The sequence below is a fragment of the Hypanus sabinus genome, chromosome 3 (assembly GCF_030144855.1).
Source record: "Hypanus sabinus isolate sHypSab1 chromosome 3, sHypSab1.hap1, whole genome shotgun sequence".
Lineage (NCBI taxonomy): Eukaryota > Metazoa > Chordata > Chondrichthyes > Myliobatiformes > Dasyatidae > Hypanus > Hypanus sabinus.
Window position 1 is genome coordinate 105,158,059 of NC_082708.1, and position 19,414 is coordinate 105,177,472.

Sequence of the window (19,414 nt, forward strand, 5' to 3'; positions counted from 1 at the left end):
TTCGGCAGGACTGGAGTGCAAGCTGGAGTAGATTGAAAAGGTGGGGAGGAGGGGAGGGAAAAACACGTGATAGGTGAGACCTGGGAGGGGGGTAGGGATGAAGTAAAGACCTGGGAAGGTGATTGGTGAGATGAGGTGAGAGAGCGAAAGGGGGATGGGAAATGGAGAGCTAGGGGGACAGTCCCTCTTTTTGATACTGCTTCAATGGTAGCTTATTTCTTTAATGTTAAAGTGATGGACTGGCTCACACATTCTGAGGAATCTTTGCTGCATTTATGTCCTGGAAAAGGAAAAGACAATTTGATTGCATGAATATCTGGCTGACATTGATGTGTACACAGTCTGATATTAAGTCCCAGTGAAGGTTCTTGGCCCAAAACATTGACCATGCTTTCTTTCATAGGCGCTGCCTGGCCTGCAGAGTTGCCCCAGCATTTTGTGTGTGTTGCTGATATTTGGAGATACTGACTGCAGAATTTTTTAAAAATTAATTATTTTGGAATTGGGGCATTGATAACATGGCCAACAGTTACTGTACATCCCTAATGGTTCTTGATAAGATTGGCCATGAAAACAGTGAGAAACTCCACTGCTCTTCTTCATAAGTGACTCAGAAATGCTAGGTCTCCTTGCAAAGGAGGCCACTTTCCCTATTTTCTTCAATTACACATAACCAGAATATTTCCTACCACTGATATTAACCAAATTCCTCTATTGTCTTTTGGATGGTGTACCTCCTTTTTGAAGTGTAGAAATCGCTTCACATGATAATTACTACAGTACACTTTGATTAAGATATTTTTTGAGTGGAACTCTGTCTCTTGAGGAGGAATTGTGTGGCTTGCAAAAAGAACAAAATACAACGCGTTCTAATGATTTGGCGTTTCTCCTTCTTTCTGCTCAGCCACTGGCCATTTGGACTGTCTCTGTTTGCTGAACATATTTACTACTCTGACTGGAAGACCGGCACTATCCGGCGAATGAACAAGTATACCGGGAAGGACGTGGTTGTCATCAGCCCTAGGCGGTCTTTTCTGCCTCCAGCCGATCTCAAAGTAGTGCATCCGTTTTGTCAGCCGGCAACTGAATCGGCCTCACAGTTATCAGGTTGGGAACTGCCACCAGCAATCTAATGCTTATATATATAATTAAATAAGTAGTGCAAAAAGAGGGAAAAAATGGTAGTGAGGTAGTTTTCACGGGTTCAATGTGCATTCAGAAATTAGATGGCGAAGGTGAAGAAGCTGGTTCTGAATGATTGAGTGTGTGTCCTCAGACTCCTGTACCTCTTCCCTGATGATAGCAATGAGGAGAGGGGGTGCCCTGAGTGATGGGGTCCTTCATGATGGATGCCGCCTTTTTGAGGCATCTCTCCTTGAAGATATCCTGGATGCTGGGGAGGCTGGTAGCATGATGGAGCTGACTGAGATTACATTCTTCTGCAGCTCACCCCCCCTCCCCCCATACCAGATGGTGATGCAGCCAGTCAGAATGTTCTCCATGACACATCTGTAGAAATTTGTAAGCGTTGTTGGTGACATACTAGGTCTTCAGACTAATGAAATATAGCTGCTGTTGTGCCTTCTTTGTAACTGCATCCTAGGATAGATCCTTAGAGATGTCAACACTTTGTATACAGCACTCTTCTGCATACTGTTCATAAATTTCAAATTGCCATCCTAAGACCATAAGATATAGGAGCAGAATTAGGCCATTCGGCCTATTGAGTCTGCTTCGCCATTTCATCATGGCTGATCCAACTTTCCTCTCACCTCCAATTTCCTGCCTTCTCCCGGTATCCCTTCATACCTTGGCCAATCAAGAATCTATCAACCCCTGCCTTAAATATACATATATGCCTCCGCAGACATCTGTAGCAAAAAATTCCACAGATTCATCACTCTCTGGCTAAAGAAATTCCTCCTCATCTCTATTCTAAAAGGATGCCCCTCTATTCTGAGGCTGTGTCCTCTGGTCTTGGACTCTCCCACCATTGGAAACATTCTCTCCACATCCATTCTATCAAGCCCTTTCATCGTCCAATAGGTTTCAATGAGGCCACTCCTCATTCTTCTGAATTCTAGTAAATACAGGCCCAGAGCCATCAACCATTCTTCATATGACAAGCTATTCAATCTGGAAATCATTTGCATGAACTTCCTTTGAACCCTGTCTAGTTTCAGCATATCCTTTCTTAGATAAGGGGTCCTAACCTGCTCACAATACTACAAGTGAGTCCTCACTAGTGCTTTTGATTGTTTATTACATCTTTGTTTTTATATTCTAGTCCCCTTGAAATGAATGTTAACATTACATTTGCCTTCCTCACCAGAACCTCAACCTACAAAGTAATCTTTTGGGAATCCTGCACAAAGACTCCCAAGTCCCTTTGCACCCCAGCTGTTGTATTTTCTCTCCACTAGAAAATAATCAACCCTTTAATTTCTTCTACTAAAGTGCATGACTATACACTTCCCAACATCTGCCATTTTCTTATTCTTATGCCCATTTTCCTAATCTGTCGGTCTTTCTGCAGCCTCTCTACTTCCTCAGAACTACCTGCTCCTCCACCTATCTTCATATCATCTGCAAACTTTGCAACAAAGCCATCAACTCTATCATCCAAATCACTGACATAATGTAAAAAGAATCGGTCCCAACACAGACCCTTGAGGAACACCATTAGTCACCGGCAGCCAGTCAGAAAAGGTTCCCTTTATTCCCACTCTTTGCCTTCTGCCAATTAGCTACTGCTTTATCCATGCTAGAACCTTTTCTGTGATACCATGGGCTTGTAGCTTGCTAAGCAGCCACATGTATGGCACCTTGTCAAAGGCCTTCTGAAAATCCAAATACACAACATCAACTGATTCTCCACTGACTACCCCGCTTGTTGCTTCTTCAAAGAATTCTAACAGATTTGTCAGGCAAGATTTTCCCTTGAGGAAACCATGCTGACTACGGCCTATTTTATTATGTACCTCCAGTTACCCTGAAACTTCATCCTTAGTAATCAACTCCAAAATCTTCCCAACTGAGGTTAAACCAGCTGCCCTATAGCTTCCATTCTTCTGCCTCTCTCCCTTCTTGAAGAGTGGAGTGACATTTACAATTTTCCATTCTTCGGAACCATTCTAGAATCTAGTAATTCTTGAAAGATCATTAGTAATGCCGCCACAACCTTTTCAGCCATTTCCTTCAAAACTCTAGGGTGTACACCATCTGGTCCAGGTGACTTATGTACCTCAGAGATATCAGTTTCTCGAGAACTTTCTCTCTAGTTATGGTAATTTCACACACTTCATGCCCCCAGCACCTGGAACTTCCACCATATTGCTAGTTTCTTCCACAGTGAAGACTGATGCAAAATACTTATTCAGTTCATCCACTATTTTGTTGTTCCCCATTACTACCTCTCCAGCATTTGCAGATTGAGTCAGTGGTAAGAAAGGCAAATACAATGTTTTTATTCATTTCAAGAGGAGTAGAGAATAAAAGCAAGGAGATAATGCTGTGGCTTTAGTCAGACTGCATTTGGAGTATTGTGAGCAGATTTGGGCCCCTTATCAAAGAGAGGCGGTTCAGAAGAATCATCCCAGGAATGACAGGATTAATGTATGAGCAGTGCTTAATGACCTTGGGCCTGTACTCGCTGGAATTTAGAAGAATGGTGAGGTGGGGATGGAATCTCATTGAAATCTATCAAATATTGTAAGGTCTAGGTAGGGTGAACACAGAGAGGATACTTCCCATAGTGGGTGAGTCTAGGACCAGAAGGTTCAGCCTCAAAAGAGAATAACATCTATTTAGAACAGAGATGAGGAGGAATTTCTTTCACCGGCGGGTACTGAATCTGTGGAATTCATTGCCATAAACAGCTGTGTAGGCCAAGTTATTGGGTATATTTAAAACAGAGATTGATAGGTTCTTGGTCAGGACGTGAAAGTTTATGGGAAGAAGGCAGGAGGGTGGGCGCCACAACAGCTCAGGACACGGGAGTTCTGAGTTCAATTCTGGTGTCCTCTGTAAGGAGTTTGTACATGCTCCCTGTGACCACGTTGGTTTCCTCTGACTGCACCGTTTCCTTCCTACAGTCCAAAGACATACCAGTGGGTAGGTTAATTGGTCATTGTAAATCACCCCGTGATTAGTCCTGGGTTAAGTAGGTGCTTTTCTGGGCAGCATGGTTTGTCATGCTGAATCTCTAAGTAAAATTAAATGGGATTGTGAAGGATAATAAATCAGCCATGATGGAATGATGGAGCAGACTTGATGGGCTGAATGGCCTAATTCAGCTCCTGTATCTTATGGTCTTAAGGCTTTATGGTCTAACTGGTGCCAGGCTGGTGTGAGATGTTTCCTGTGAAATTATCTCACTGCTCTCGAATTGTAGAAGATCTTTGGTTGCTTCATCTGACAGTAACAATGATCAACTTGTATCTTTTCATTATTGTTGAGTTTAAAGAACCGTAGGCTAGCACAACATGCCAACAACATTCTTATCTGTGCCATCTTGGGCACACATATCATAAGTATTTTTGTCCCTGTAACTCAAATCCTCAAGTCTTAGAAGCATCCGTGGCAAATTTTCTCTACACTCTTTCAAGCTTATTGACATCTTTCCAGTACTTAGGTGACAAGAATAGCATACAATTCTCTAAACCTGGTCTCACCAAAGTCTAACACAACTTAAACGTAACATCCCAACTCTTATACTCTGTGCCCAGGTTTATGGAGGCCAATATGCTAGAACTTCTGTTTATATCTATCTGTGGTACAGCTTTCAGGGAATTATAGATCTGCATTCCCAGATCCCTTTATTGTACTGCACACCTCAGACCTCTACCATTTGTTGTCTAAGTGTTATCCTGGTTTGTCCTTTAAAGTGCAACACCTCACAATTGTCTACATTAAATTCCAGCTGCCATTTTTCAGTCCATTTTTCCAGCTGATCCAAATCACTTTGCAAACATTGATATCCTTCCTCACTGTCCACTATGCCCCTCCCCCCAAACTTGGAGACAAGTTTGCTAATCCAGTTTACATATTATCATCTAATTCATTAATATGGGTGATAAACAACAATGGACCCAGCGCCAATCCCTGCAGCACGCCACTGGTAGCACAACTCCAACGAGAGAGACAACCATTTACTACCACTCTCTGATTTCTCCTGCTAAGCCAACATTAAATACTTGCCATTGACTACTTTCCCCTGAAAGTCAAGTGACAGCATTCTAGGCCAGCCTCCCTTGCAGGACTTTATCGAAAGTCCATTAGAACAACACCTCTACTGCTTTCCGTTCATCAACCTACTTGGTAACCTCCTTGAACAACTATAACATTGGTTACACATGATCTGCCACACACACAGCCATGTTAACTATCCCTAGGCAGGCTATCTCTATTCAAATAGTTCAAAGTTCAAAGTACAGTTATTATCAAAGTCTGTATGTAGTATACAACCCAGAGATCTGTCTTCTCCAGATAGCCACAATGCAAAGAAAGCCATGGAACTTGTTCAAAAAGCAATCAAACCCTCAAAGTGCAAAAAAAAAAGGATATTTGTATATCCCAAACCTTATGTGTTGAATCTTTGGACGCTTTTTCTGTGGAAGGTGGAAGACATCCGGGCGTTGAGAGTTTTTTGAATATTGGAATAATCTTGGGATATGTGAGTAGGACAGAGGTGATTTTTGAACTCTGCCACAATCTTGTTGAGTTGTGTACAAGTTCAAGGTGGTGAATAGTTTACTCCTGCTCCTATTTCTTATGTTCTCTGTAAGACAATAGTAAATATAATACATTTCTACAATAATCTTATAGTTTAATTTTTAACCATTACACTAGCAAACTTTTAAATTGCAGTTTTTATTGTAATTATTTGAATTTAAATTCTCAGATGGTATAGTGATGCTTGAACAGTTTGGCACAGGGATACCAGATCAACAACATGTCCTTTTGCCAGTTACCCGCTGATATAGGGACCATGTCTAAACTGTAACAGACATAAAAATGGGCTGTCCTGGTTAAGAGAACCACCAAGGTGTTAGATGTAGTTATCAAACAGTCAAAAGGAAAAGGAATAATTTATGTCCAAAAAGAAAGTTCAAGGCTGTGGAACAAAGTGTAATAGGTTAAAGGCAAGTGGATTGCTTCAGGAATGGAAAGTGAGTTGAAATATTAAGGGCACAGTGGGAAATAATATCAAAAAGTAAATCATTAGTGGATTGTGTATTAATTTACAGAGCAGTTATAGTAAAGTAAGTTAACTCAAGACCTTAAAAAGAGATGATTAAATTTAATGTTGATGCCAGTGATGGGACTTGGTTGCAGCGTGTCCAGGATTGAACTAATTATTACCAGGTACTTGACTTTTTCTGGAAAGGGACAATGCCAAAGAAAAGAGATGGAGAAGCCTTGATATCAAAGGAGTGTTGCTGGCAATGGTGTGAGATAGACAATAGACAATAGACAATAGGTGCAGAAGTAGACCATTCAGCCCTTCGAGCCTGCACTGCCATTTTGAGATCATGGCTGATCATCTACTATCAATACCCGGTTCCTGCCTTGTCCCCATATCCCTTGATTCCCCTATCCATAAGATACCTATCTAGCTCCTTCTTGAAAGCATCCAGAGAGTTGGTCTCCACTACCTTCTGATGCAGTGCATTCCAGACCCCCACAACTCTCTGGGAGAAGAAGTTTTCCTTAACTCTGTCCTAAATGACCAACCCCTTATTCTCAAACCATGCCCTCAGGTACTGGATTCTCCCAGCATCTGAAACATATTTCTTGCCTCTATCTTGTCCAATCCCTTAATAATCTAGTATGTTTCAATCAGCTCTCCTCTCAATCTCCTTAATTCCAGCATGTACAAGCCCAGTCTCTCTAACCTCTCTGCATAAGACAGTCCAGACATCCCAGGAATTAACCTCATGAATCTACGCTGCACTTCTTCTACAGCTGGGATGTCCTTCCTTAATCCTGGAGACCAAAACTGTACACAATACTCCAGGTGTGGTCTCACCAGGGCTCTGTACAAATGCAAGAGGATTTCCTTGCTCTTGTACTCAATTCCCTTTGTAATAAAGGCCAACATTCCATTAGCCTTCTTCACTGCCTGCTGCACTTGCTCATTCACCTTCAGTGACTGATGAACAAGGACTCCTAGATCTCTTTGTATTTCTCGCTTACCTAACTCTACACCATTCAGATAATAATCTGCCTTCCTGTTCTTACTCCCAAAGTGGATAACCTCACACTTATTCACATTAAACGTCATCTGCCCACTCACCCAGCCTATCCAAGTCACCCTGAATTCTCCTAACATCCTCATCACATGTCACACTGCCACCCATCATCAGCAAATTTGCTGATGTTATTCTCAATGCCTTCATCTAAATCGTTGATGTAAATTGTAAACAGCTGTGGTCCCAATACCGAGCCCTGTGGCACCCCACTAGTCACCACCTGCCATTCCGAGAAACACCCATTCACCGCTACCCTTTGCTTTCTATCTACCAGCCAGTTTTCTATCCATGTCAATGTCTTCCCCCCGATGCTCTGAACTTTGATTTTACCCACCAATCTCCTATGTGGGACCTTATCAAATGCCTTCTGAAAATCAACAAGCCAATTATTTTGGAACAGAAAGCCCAGCAGGGATTACATTATATGATCCAAGCTGCTTTGTGGACATCAGGCTCAAGTTGATGTGTACAACAGCACTTCCCACACTCTCTTTATGTAAAGGAAGGCCCTTTTTTTCCTAGCTCCACAAGACTCAGTCTCCAGTGATCTGAGGATTTTGAAGGTGAGGGATGGACTGGAGTGTGGGGTTACAGGGACAACCTATTGTGAAGTCTGTGCTGATGAATGAAGAGGGTGGGTGGGAAGATCAATTCAACTAAAGTGAGTTGGAAGCATTGGGTATTGTTGCCACTGGTGAAGAGGAACATTGGGTATTGGGGTATCAGGTTGACCAGGTGTGGACAAATGTACAGACATCCTGTCAGGTCAGAATCCATAGACAACTGAGATACTGAGGGCATTAACAAGCACAGTAGTGGAGTAAACAGCATATGAAGCAGGACTTGCTGCCGTGACAATGATTAGTACAGATAAAGTAAGGCAGGCCCTCTTAAGCTCATGTCAAAGCAAGTCTCAGTCTCCAGGTTCAGAGTCCTTTATGCTGGCTAGTCCCATCTCTAGGCCTCCATTCTCAGCATGTGTTTTGTTCAGTGTTGTTATCTCACTGCTCATGACTGAAGCTTCTGTGCAAGTGCAAGTTATCTGCAGAGGGCCAGGTATGAATCTGAGGCATTGGCTGGCTTACTGCCCCTTGGGCAAAGTACTTCAGTGGTTCCCCATCTCAGTTTTCAGTTTTTGTCATCTGCCCCTTCATCAAAGGAAAAACACTAAGCTTCAAAAATTGTCTCTAAATTCTGCAGAAAATGATGCTGGAAATACTTGCAAGAAAAGCCTCAATGGAAATTGCTACAAGTGTAAAGCTGGCTACGTTCTCAGTGTTGATGGGAAATCGTGCAAAGGTAAGCTTAATCTCTTAGCAAAGAATCTCATTGCAGTGTCCCTGTTCATGGTTTAATCTTTCTCACAACTTCCAAACTGCAAACTTCTCCACTTTTTCTGTCTTAACTGATGGTTTACATCTGCTACGTTGCATGGATCATAATAGTACGGTAACAAGCCTGTGCGGACATCATGTCATATTTACTAGATAGAAAACAGAAGCACCTTAAAACGTTTATTGTGCTCTCACTGGAATAATTCATAATCACTGCAGGAGCCAGGCATCTGTTTTCTATCTACATTGTATTCAGCGTAGCATGTTTATTTTATGTTTATTATGGAAACTAGTCATGTGGGTGGGGGCTTGGTAAAAGCAAGGGGAGTAAGTTATGTATTTGTGCTTTTTTCTGGGCAGTTTAGTTCTGGGGACCTTCGGGTGTCACATCTTCTGTTGACCACTTAATTCAGCTTAATCTTGCTTAATTACAATTAATTAGGCTTAATTGCTTCAAGATTGTATGTTTTGGTAGTTACAAACAAAGGATCAAATACAGTTCTTCAACTTTTGGGACATCATTACCGGGGTGACTGGAGTGTGGTCACACAAGGGTAACAACCGTGCTAGGTTGCCAACAGCAGCAATTCACTTGTTAGAATTGGTCGCTACAATCACAAACAATAGTATTTCTAACATAATTCCTTACTCCTCAGATGTCAATGAATGTGCTTATTGGAACCATGGCTGCACATTGGGCTGTGAAAATGTCCCAGGCTCTTATGTTTGCTTCTGTCCAAAAGGGTTCGTGTTGCAGCCCGATATGAAAACATGCCAGGGTAAGATTTTCTGAAAATCTATACCTTCCCAAGCCATTATAGGTAAGGGACAAGACTGCTATCAATACTCTGACCTCCAGCATCCAGATAGCCTCTTTTGTTCACATTCTGTACTCAAAAGCTGCAATATCATGCCATCTAGAATTTCCATCATAAAACACTGATATCTAACGTTGGAACTGAAGACGTTACTTCAAAGTTCAAAGTAAATTTATTATCAAAGTACATATGTTGCCATATACAACTGTTGTGAGATTCATTTTTTTAGTCATACTCAATAAATCCATAATAGAATAATAACCAGAATCTAGTGATTGAGAGAAAATACTAAAAACTGAGGTGCACAGGGAATTGGGAGTCCTTGTGCAGGATTCCTTAAAGGATAATTTGCAGATTGAGTCAGTGGTGAGGAAGACAAATGCAACATTAGTATTCATTTCAAGAGGACTAGAATATAAAACCAAGGACGTAATGTTGAAACTTGATAAAGCACAGGTGAGGACTCACTTAAAGTATTGTGAGCAGTTTTTGGCCCTTTATCTTAGAAAGGATGTGCTGGAACTGGAGACCATTCAAAGGAGGTTCATGGAAATGATTCCAGGATAGAATGGCTTGTCGTATGAAAAGCTCTGGATCTGTATTCACTAGAATTCAGAAGAATGAGAGGTGACCTCATTGAGACCTATCAAATGGTGAAAGGTCTCGATAGTGTGGATATGCAGAGGATATTTATTATGGTAGGAATGTCTAGGACCAGTGGACACAGCCTCAGAATAGAGGGGCATCCTTTTAGAATGGAGATGAGAAGGAATTTCTTTAGCCAGAGAATGGTGAATTTGTGGAATTTGTTGCCACAGGCAGCTGTGGAGGCCAAGTCTTTCTGTATATTTAAGACAGAGTTTGATAGATTCTTGATTAGTCAGGGTATGAAGGGATATGGGGGAAGGCAGGAGATTGGAGCTGAGAGGAAAATTGGATCAGCCATGCTGAAATGGCAGAGCAGACTAAACGGGGTAAATGGATTAATTCTGCTCCTATATCTTATGGTTTTATGGTCTAATAGAATCAATGAAAGACCACACTAATTTGTGTGTTTCATCAGAATGCAAAAGACAACTGTGCAAATACAAAAAGAAAGAAATAATAATAATAAATAAATAAGCAATAAATATCGAGAACATGAGACAAAGAGTCCTTGAGAGTGAGTCCATAGGTTGTGGGAACATTTTAATAATGGGGCAAGTGAAGTTATCCCCGTTGGTTCAAGACCCTGATGTTTGAGGGGTAATAACTACTCCTGAACCTGGTGGTGTAAATCCTGAGACTCCTGTACTATCTTCCTGATGGCAGCAGGGAGAAGAGAGCACGTGGGTCCCTGATGATGGGTGCAGCTTTTCTGTGACGTTTTGTGTGGATGTACTCAATGGTGTGCAGGGTTTTACCTGTGATGGAGTGGGCTGTATCTACTACTTTTTGTAGGATTTTCTGTTGAGGGGCATTGCTGTTCCCGTATCAGGCTCTGATGCAGCTGATCAATCTGCCCTCCATTACTTCTATAGTTTGACCAACTTTGGCTATAGAAGTTAGTCAAAGTTTTAGATGTTGTGCTGAATTCCCGCAAGCTCCTGAGGAAGTAGAGGCTCTGCCATGCTTTCTCTGATATCACTTATATGCTGGGCTTAGGACGGGTCGTCTGAAATAATAATAAATTTAAAGTTGGTGACTCTCTCCACTTCTGATCCTCTGATGAGTCTCGCTCATGGACCTCTGGTTTCCTCCTCCTGAATCAATAATCAGCTCTTTGGTCTTGCCGATATTGAGTACAAGGTTGTTGTCATGGCACCACTCAGCCAGATTTTCAATCCCCCTCCTATAGGCTGATTTGTCACCACCTTTGATTCACCCATGACAGTGGTGTCGGCAAACTTGGAGCTGTGGTTAGCCTCACAGTCGTAAGTGTAAAGCAAACAGAACAGGGAGTTAAGCACACAGCCTTGTGGTGTACCTGTACTGATGGAGGTTGTGGAGATGGTGTTGCCAATCTGAACCGACTGGGAAACTTATACTCAGTCAGGCTGCTTCCTGAAAAAAAAACTACTTGACTCTTTAACTAATCACCTCTCCAGCTTTGCTTTAGTTTTAAAGCTTCTGATATGCAGTCCTAATGCCATAAGCACTTCTTACGCCCTTCAGTAGTTTGTGAGTTTGAATGGTTTTGATAACAATTCTGTAGCCCCCATAGAAATGGAAATTTCCCCCTCTGTCTGTCCACGAGGAGACTGTATTATTAACCCGACTGCTTACGACACATCCGTGGTATGGCCTTGTCCATTTGTCATTGCTGGTCTGCCAATGAACCCAGCTGATGTCCCATTTCTGATCCTCTGTTCCCAGCCAAAGGCTGTTATTCTATATGGATGGTACACCATCACTGGATCTTTGGAATTTGCTTGCCATGATACCTTTGCTACATAGACTTGTCCATATGATAACAAACTGAAGGTTTAGAGGGATACAAGCCAAACGTTGGCAATAGGATTAGCTCAGGAATTCTGTATTTTACTGTGAGTCCAAGATTCTATGGTTAATTCATCAGAGCTCACTGATTAAAAAGAGGCTGAAACTCTACGTTTAAAGACCCAGCAGATTCTCACTATCTCAAGAATTAGCTTTTCAGAGTAGGAATCAATATTATTACGGGAGTGAAATCTCATATGTAAATTTAAGGACCAGAGAAAGCTAACATAATTTTTGAACATTCTTTTTAAAATCATAATGTTATTTCTTTGGCAATAGAAGAGAGTAACTCTTAGCTGAACTATGATCTAGATATTATATGAAATCTGTCAAATATATGTCAAAAGATGTGTCTACATTGGTTCTTACATTCTACATGTAACCCTCTCGCTGGGCTCTTATGCAAACTCGGCTCAATAGTTGACTCTGCTAACAACCTCGTGACTCAGCAGTAAGAAGGCCACCTCTATAACAATATACGTCTACGGTCAATAAGATCTGGGGTTCAACCAAACAGGAAATTCTGATTAAAGAAACCTCGACTTGAGTGAATTGTGTAAATTCTGCCCATACACAATTATTGGTAGCCCAGAAATGACATGTCATACCCCAGCATTAAATTATACAGAAAGTATATTTACTAATTTGAACTTAATCAAACAGTTATTAAGAGAAAGAAAAGAAAGAAAAATAAATATAAGGGCCCGTTACAGTTAGATCAGTCTAAATGTGCACACAACTGTTGGAACTCATCTCTTCCAAAAGCCGGGTATATCTGTTACTCATGGCACTGAATTGTCATCACCAATCACTGGTAGAGCTTCCCATCTTGGACTCCTTCGTCTCGCAAAGCACTCCTTGCAATCGCATCTTCCCGTCAGATTGAATCCTACGGGCATCTCTCCTGATCTTCTTTGTACTGCACCTCTCAGCAAGAGACCAAGAACACACACTGTCCATTACAAATCTCCCTCTAGAACCTTCTCCCAATCCCACCATCCTGATTGGCTGACACAAAATTCCTAAGTTGAACAACATGGCCCCTTATCTTTAGCCGAAACCAAAACATTCAACCTGTAGGATATGCTGCCTTTACAGAAAACTACTAAATGAAATTCCTCACAACATAGCAGCAGAAATCTTAACCAGGGCTTTACACACACAAATCTGCACCTCTTTTATACTTCCTTTCATTTCTCCTTCCTCATCTATTAAATTTGTTTCACAAATACTTCAGTCCCATTCAGGTAACTAGTTTCATACCTTAACCATTTATTTATTGTTCATTAGCTTATATGGATTTCTCAAGATAAATAAGTGCAAATCTAGAAAATAGTCATGCAGTATTTCAGATTGTTGAAGAACAAATTTACAAGGATGTTGCCAACACTAGAGGGCCTGAGTTACAGGGAGAGGTTGGCCAGGATAACTCTTCATTCCTTGAAATGTAGGAGCGACCTTGTAGAAATGTTTAGAATTATGAGAAGGATAGATAAGATGGATGGGAAGTATTTTCCCCTGGGTAATGGGCATGTAGGTGTGATCTTTGAGTTCCTTAATTTGTTAATTGCTGAAAATTGAAAAGGAGAAAAGGAGTAATTGGAAATGCATTTATAGTCCATGTTTACACTGCTATTTTTGGCCATAACAGAACCATTTCCAAAATAGTGATGATCTCTTTTCCTGCCGACTCTTCCCTCGATACAACTTCCTAGCCAAAAGTTATTAATTTCAGTCTTGAATGAAAAATAAAATAGGAAAATAGATCCTCCATTCCAGCACAATCTCCCTGTGCTTGTCACATTCTTTAAATGCTTGGCAGGACTTTCACCTCAGCCCTTGCAGTGATAGTGGTTGGCTTGAAAATGAAAGCTTTTCATTATGATATTACTAATAATCCATGAGTAATGTTTAGGAATATTAAATCTTTTTATTCAATGGGAACAAGATGTAATACCTCTCAATAACAAGGGATGAAAAAAGTCATTTTAGAGCATGCTGGAATAATTGTTGAAATATATTATTCAAACTGACACTCTTCTTTCCCCCTTTGTTTACCAGATATTACTCCATGTTTGGAAAATTACACTGAATGCAGCCACGACTGCATTCAGACATCTAAGGGACCAGTCTGCATCTGTCCACCAGGATCTGTTTTACGATCGGATGGCAAAACATGTTCAGGTATCAGTTGAGATACCAAGATTATTCTGAAGTCATTACCCTGTCAATGAGCATTTGTTTTTCAAAAAATGTTTATGTAGTTAAGCATTAGACATTAGAAAAGTGAAAAGCAAGTTCAACTGATAAGACATTTTTGAGAATAATTACTTTTTGAATAATTGGAACTCATTTACTACTGTTTGATTAAATAGAATACTGTCCTTCAAGTGTTAAATACCATTCAACTCTGGGAGTTATCTGATAAATTTAATATAAAGAATCTATGTCAGGAATGATAACAGATATAAAATATGGAATTTGCAGACAGGTTTGGAGCTGTAAAGAATGTGACAAGGGACTTGTATTCAAATTTTACTTGTTCCATGGCTGCTTTTTGTGCCAAGTTAAGGTCATTCTTAGGGTGGAGCAGCAGCACCTTGTATATGCCATCTGGGTGGCCTCCAACCTGATGGCATGAATATCTATTTTTCTTTCCAGTAATTTTTCCCCTCCCCCTCCCCTCTCTCTCTATTCCCCACTCTGGCCTTTTACCTCTTCTCACCTGGGACCCTCCTCCTTTCTTTTCTCTGATGGTCCACTCTCCTCTCCTATCAGATTCCTTCTTCTCCCACCCTTTACCTTTCCCACCTACCTGACTCTTCCTATCACCTTTCAGCTAGCCTCAAGGGCACTTTAAACCAAGTGTAGGTACTCCTTGTTTCTTTGAGGGATAAAGACCTCAAAGTTGTGGGTTGTGTCCAATTTCTGATGGTAAAATGGAGCCCTGTCATCATATTGCAGGAAATAAGATGGGGAAGTGACACCTGTGCTTGTGTTGATGGAGACAGCAAGTGTCCAATGCATTGAACAGAGGGACTCCAACCAGAAATGGATGCAAACACTTCAAATGCTTCTTTAAAAGGTCCATGAAGCTAGAGGAAACTGGATCCCTTTCTTGGGCAATATGAACAGCAACAAAATAAATTCTTGGTTATTCAGCCCAGGGAAATTCATTGTATGGGGCAGTGTTGTGGGCCTGAACATCTTTAGCTGTTACATCAATGACTTTCTGTGGTAAAGTCAGTAGTGGGGATGTTCACTCACTGTTGAACTCCTCTGTGGTGAAGCAGTATACACCAAGACCCCCACTGAACAGTGGCAGGTAATTGTTCCTCGGAGGTGACAGGCAATGGGCATCTCCAGCAAGAGGATTTCTAATCACCGATCTTCAACATTCGGTGACAGTACTATCACGAATTTCCCATAATCAGTAATCTGGAGATCACTGGTGACCAGAAGATCAATTGAACCAGCAGTAAGTACCAAGGCTACAGGTGCAGGTCACAGATGAGTTATCCTGCAGTGAATGGCTCATCTCCAGACATCTCAAGGTCTTCCCACCCTCTAGAATTAGGAGCAATTTCATCTACCTGGATGAGTACAGCTCCAATAACTCTCAAGAAGTTCTGCACTATCTCAAACGGAACTGCCTGCCTCAGTAATACCCCAAGAACCACCCTAAACCATCCTTCTCATCATCATCAGTGTACGTGTCAGTGAACTTGTCACTTCGCTGAAAGATGACCAAAACACATTAGCTAAGACTTAACCTATCTCTGTTGAGTTTAATTCATAGTCACTGAGCAACCTCACACCTTTCCAAGCACATAAAAGCTGAGCACCAAGGTGAGTTAGTATGAAACAACAGCAGAACAACATACGTGCCTTGTGATTTCAACATTTGATCATGAAAGTATACTTTTCTGAATTTGTTGTAGTTTTTATTTATATAAAGCCAAATGCCAGCAGTTTCAGATTTATATTAGCAGCAAACTTTAATAGAGATTATAATTTTTTTTTGTTGCTTGGACAGTTTGTGGAAGGACCTCATACGAAATGTGAAAGTCCGTGTGTTGCAAACTAGATCCAAACTTGCTTCAAAGAGTATTTTAGCAAATAGGAACTTTTTTGCAGTGGGGACCAGGAGCTCTCAATTAGGGTGAATGTTTTGATGATTTATGTCTAGGCTTAAGTAATGAAAGACTGAAAAGAGTTTAATGATGAATTTGGCTCTGGTTTTGAAAGTGAGGAAGTGGGTTGTGGACTGCAGATGCTATCAGTGCACTGCTCAGGTGGATAAAAGAAGTATTATACAGAATTATTTTGTGAGGAGTAAAAGGTAATTAGTTTGGGAAGGGCAAGCAAGGCAATGGAATGCATCTGGAACCTGCAAAATGGCGGAAAAGAAGTCTGAGTGTAGAACAGATAGTCAGGTTTTTATGGAGGCATCCAGAACGTTTCCCTTTATTGGCTAAGACATAAAATATAAAAGGCCAGGTGAGTTAGAGCATTATATACATCATGGAAAGGATGGAAGAGAGCTGGAAAGGAAAGTTACAGGGGTATTGATGGATAGTCTTAGTTATGAAGGAAGATCGACTGCCCAGGTTCTCTATCGAAGAATAGAAGATATAATCAAGGAGTAAATAATTATGAAAGGCCCAGATAAACTGGTTTCAGAACAAATTCTTCTCATTAACAAGGAGGTAAATAGCCAGGGGATATGTATTGATGCAAAGATTAGGTGGGTGTTAAGGATTTTTTTTCACCTTGAGGGTATTGACAGTCTGAAATTCAATGCTTAAAAGGACAATGAAGGCCCAACCTCTTATTGCATTGAAGCGGACATTAAGTAAAACTGTGAAAGGTGAGTTGGTTGAGGAAATAGACTGAATAAATTAAAAATATTTTATTTTTCCCTTTTTGTCTTGCATTACCCAGTTCATACATTGCTAATTTGATGAACATGCATAGAAGCCTGATTATCGCTTCTGTACTCAGTAACTTGGTAATAACAGGTCTATCCTGAGAACATTTTTTCTTCTGTTTGTCTCATATCATGGACAGCATGATCGCTATTAACATGAGTAATTGTAAGAGGAAGCTAAATAGGTATTGGCCCAAAAGGCCAGATAGATGAGCAGTACTGAAGTGCACTTTTAAACTCAGATTTTTCCTGTTGCTGCACTTTCCCAAATAGTCAAGATTGTGACTTTAGATGATGACGTTTGGTTATCAATTTAGTTGATCAATATGTTGCACATTCTACATGCATGACAGCCACAGAGATTATGCACTAAGAATAACATAATGGTAATTGCTGTAATTATATTAAAACTAACTAATTGACTTTGGGGATTTCTGAGAGAAGGTTTGCCTCTGCTCTGCAAGAATCTAATTGTTACAACATGATGTCGTGTAACTGTATTGTCTTTCGTTGTGACCCACTCCTCAGATAGCCTGTTCTCTACCTTGGGAAATGAAATCTCACATTGAGACATTTCACACCATTTCAACTGGTATCAAACACATGAAGCCAGAATGGTAGTTTCTGAGTAATGTTTGACAAAAAGCCACTTAAGCAATAAATGTTGTTCACTGAGTTCACCGCTGGTTTGACCTTTTCTTTCAGGTTGCAGGGCACCAGATAATGGTGGTTGTAGCCAGATCTGTGTACCGCAAGGTCTGGTGTCTTGGAAATGTGAATGTCTGCCTGGTTACAGTCTGCAGCTTGATGGACAGCACTGCCGAGCTTCAGGTTAGTTGTGATGCCCGATGTTGACAATGTCATTAACTCATGGCACGTTGAATTTGAGTTACATATCTGAGCTGCGACTCAACAGAGATGGCAGCTCAGTGCCATCATGGAACTACATATACATGGAATAGCTTTCCAGTACTGCATTTGTTGTTATGGTCAGATCTGCAAGATTAATCCACTCTGTCTTTTGTCATGTTATCCATCATTTTAACCAAAAATCTCCCTCCCTCTTATGATAAACTGTTTCCGCGATGTTCTTTACCAATTCACTTCTAACAAGAATAAGTTCATTAACGCAAACAAGAGAAAATCTGCAGATGCTGGAAATCCGAGCAACACACACAAAATGCTGGAGGAACTCAGCAGGCCAGGCAGCATTGATGGAAAAAAGCACAGTCGACGTCGAGTGTACATTTTTCCATAGATGCTGCCTGGCCTGCTGAGTTCCTCCAGCATTTTGTGTGTGTTGCTTGAGTTCATAAACTACTTACACATCTACTTCAGATGTGTTGTGTTCAATATTGAGGAATGGTGCAGAGCACACCAGGACACCAGCATCGACTGAACTTCATTGACAACCCTGCTTGTATAATATGGGAACTCCTCCCACATGTGAGTCATTAACTGAATGGTTTAGGATTAACTACCACTACAAGATGCACCTTTTCTCTTCCCCTTCCTTGCCTGCGCCCTTTCAAAATTGTCATCATCAGTTTCTCCATAAATCTATCCTCAACCCTATAGTTCTTAAAAAAATTAAACTCTCTATTTTGGGTCTCCGTTCCTTGGTAAATTTTAATGAACATTTTGCTATCTCACAAATTTCTTCTATCATTTCTGCGGCGCTCCATTGTGTAATTAAATTTACACTTCTGCTCCAAATGTCAAACACTGAGCTTAAAATTTTTTCTTTCCTTTCCTTTTTATCTTTTATGCCTTCTTGTCCTGAGCTTTGAAGCTTTGAGAGGATGTCTTTTTGGTGTGTATTTGTAGCCGAGTACCTTTTAAGCCTCCCAGTATGGTTCCTCCAGCTCACTTTAAAGGTTTGGACAACAAACATTGCTTCTGAGTTTTTTTTTTGAAAATAGTCCAATTTATTATTTACCAGGTCCCAGACCATTCCTGTTATTTGCAAACAGTCACGATATACGGCGCATAAACTTTGATGGAACAGATTATCATATTGTTCTGGAAGGACAGATGGGAAGAGTCTTATCATTTGATTATGATCCAGTTCAAAGTAAGGTAAATAGGATTTTATAATTTCACGTGGTTTATCCTTAAGTCTTCAGATTCTTCTGGGGTTCAATCAACATATCATTTTGGTTTAAGACTTCTGAAGCAAAATTACTGTTGGTGAAATCTGCAGCACACCAAGATGATCCGAGCTTTTTGCAGAAAGGTTAGACTATTTTAAGTGAACGAAAATTAATTAGATATACTTTTTATAGTATAGTTTAAATCATCATTCAAAATTGCTTACATTAGCATTATCAAGAGACTTTCAGATCATGGTGATTAACTAATCGGGTATATTGATCATGAAAAGCATTAAATCATATTCTGGATAATTATAAGACAATCAGATAACAATGATGGATTCAATCACTCACCAAGGACATTACTACTCTAATGATTCAATAATGAGGCAATATTTTATCTTTATCTTAAAACGCACTTGGTTTATGTTCAATTTGCTGGGATTCAGGTAGGGAAGTGCCTTTGCTTTAGTTCTTCTAGAGTAAGGAAAATGTTCTCAATTCTGCC

General features: G+C 40.6%; 1 protein-coding gene across 1 annotated transcript in view; it reads left to right on the forward strand.

Moving 5' to 3' along the window:
* The window catches only part of egf (epidermal growth factor), a 120,731-nt gene that overhangs the window by 46,899 nt on the left and 54,418 nt on the right, over window positions 1–19,414 (forward strand). The window contains 6 exon segments of the mRNA XM_059963354.1: window positions 905–1,107; window positions 8,454–8,552; window positions 9,244–9,366; window positions 13,945–14,067; window positions 17,519–17,644; window positions 18,756–18,892. Coding sequence (XP_059819337.1) covers window positions 905–1,107; window positions 8,454–8,552; window positions 9,244–9,366; window positions 13,945–14,067; window positions 17,519–17,644; window positions 18,756–18,892 — 811 coding nt within the window.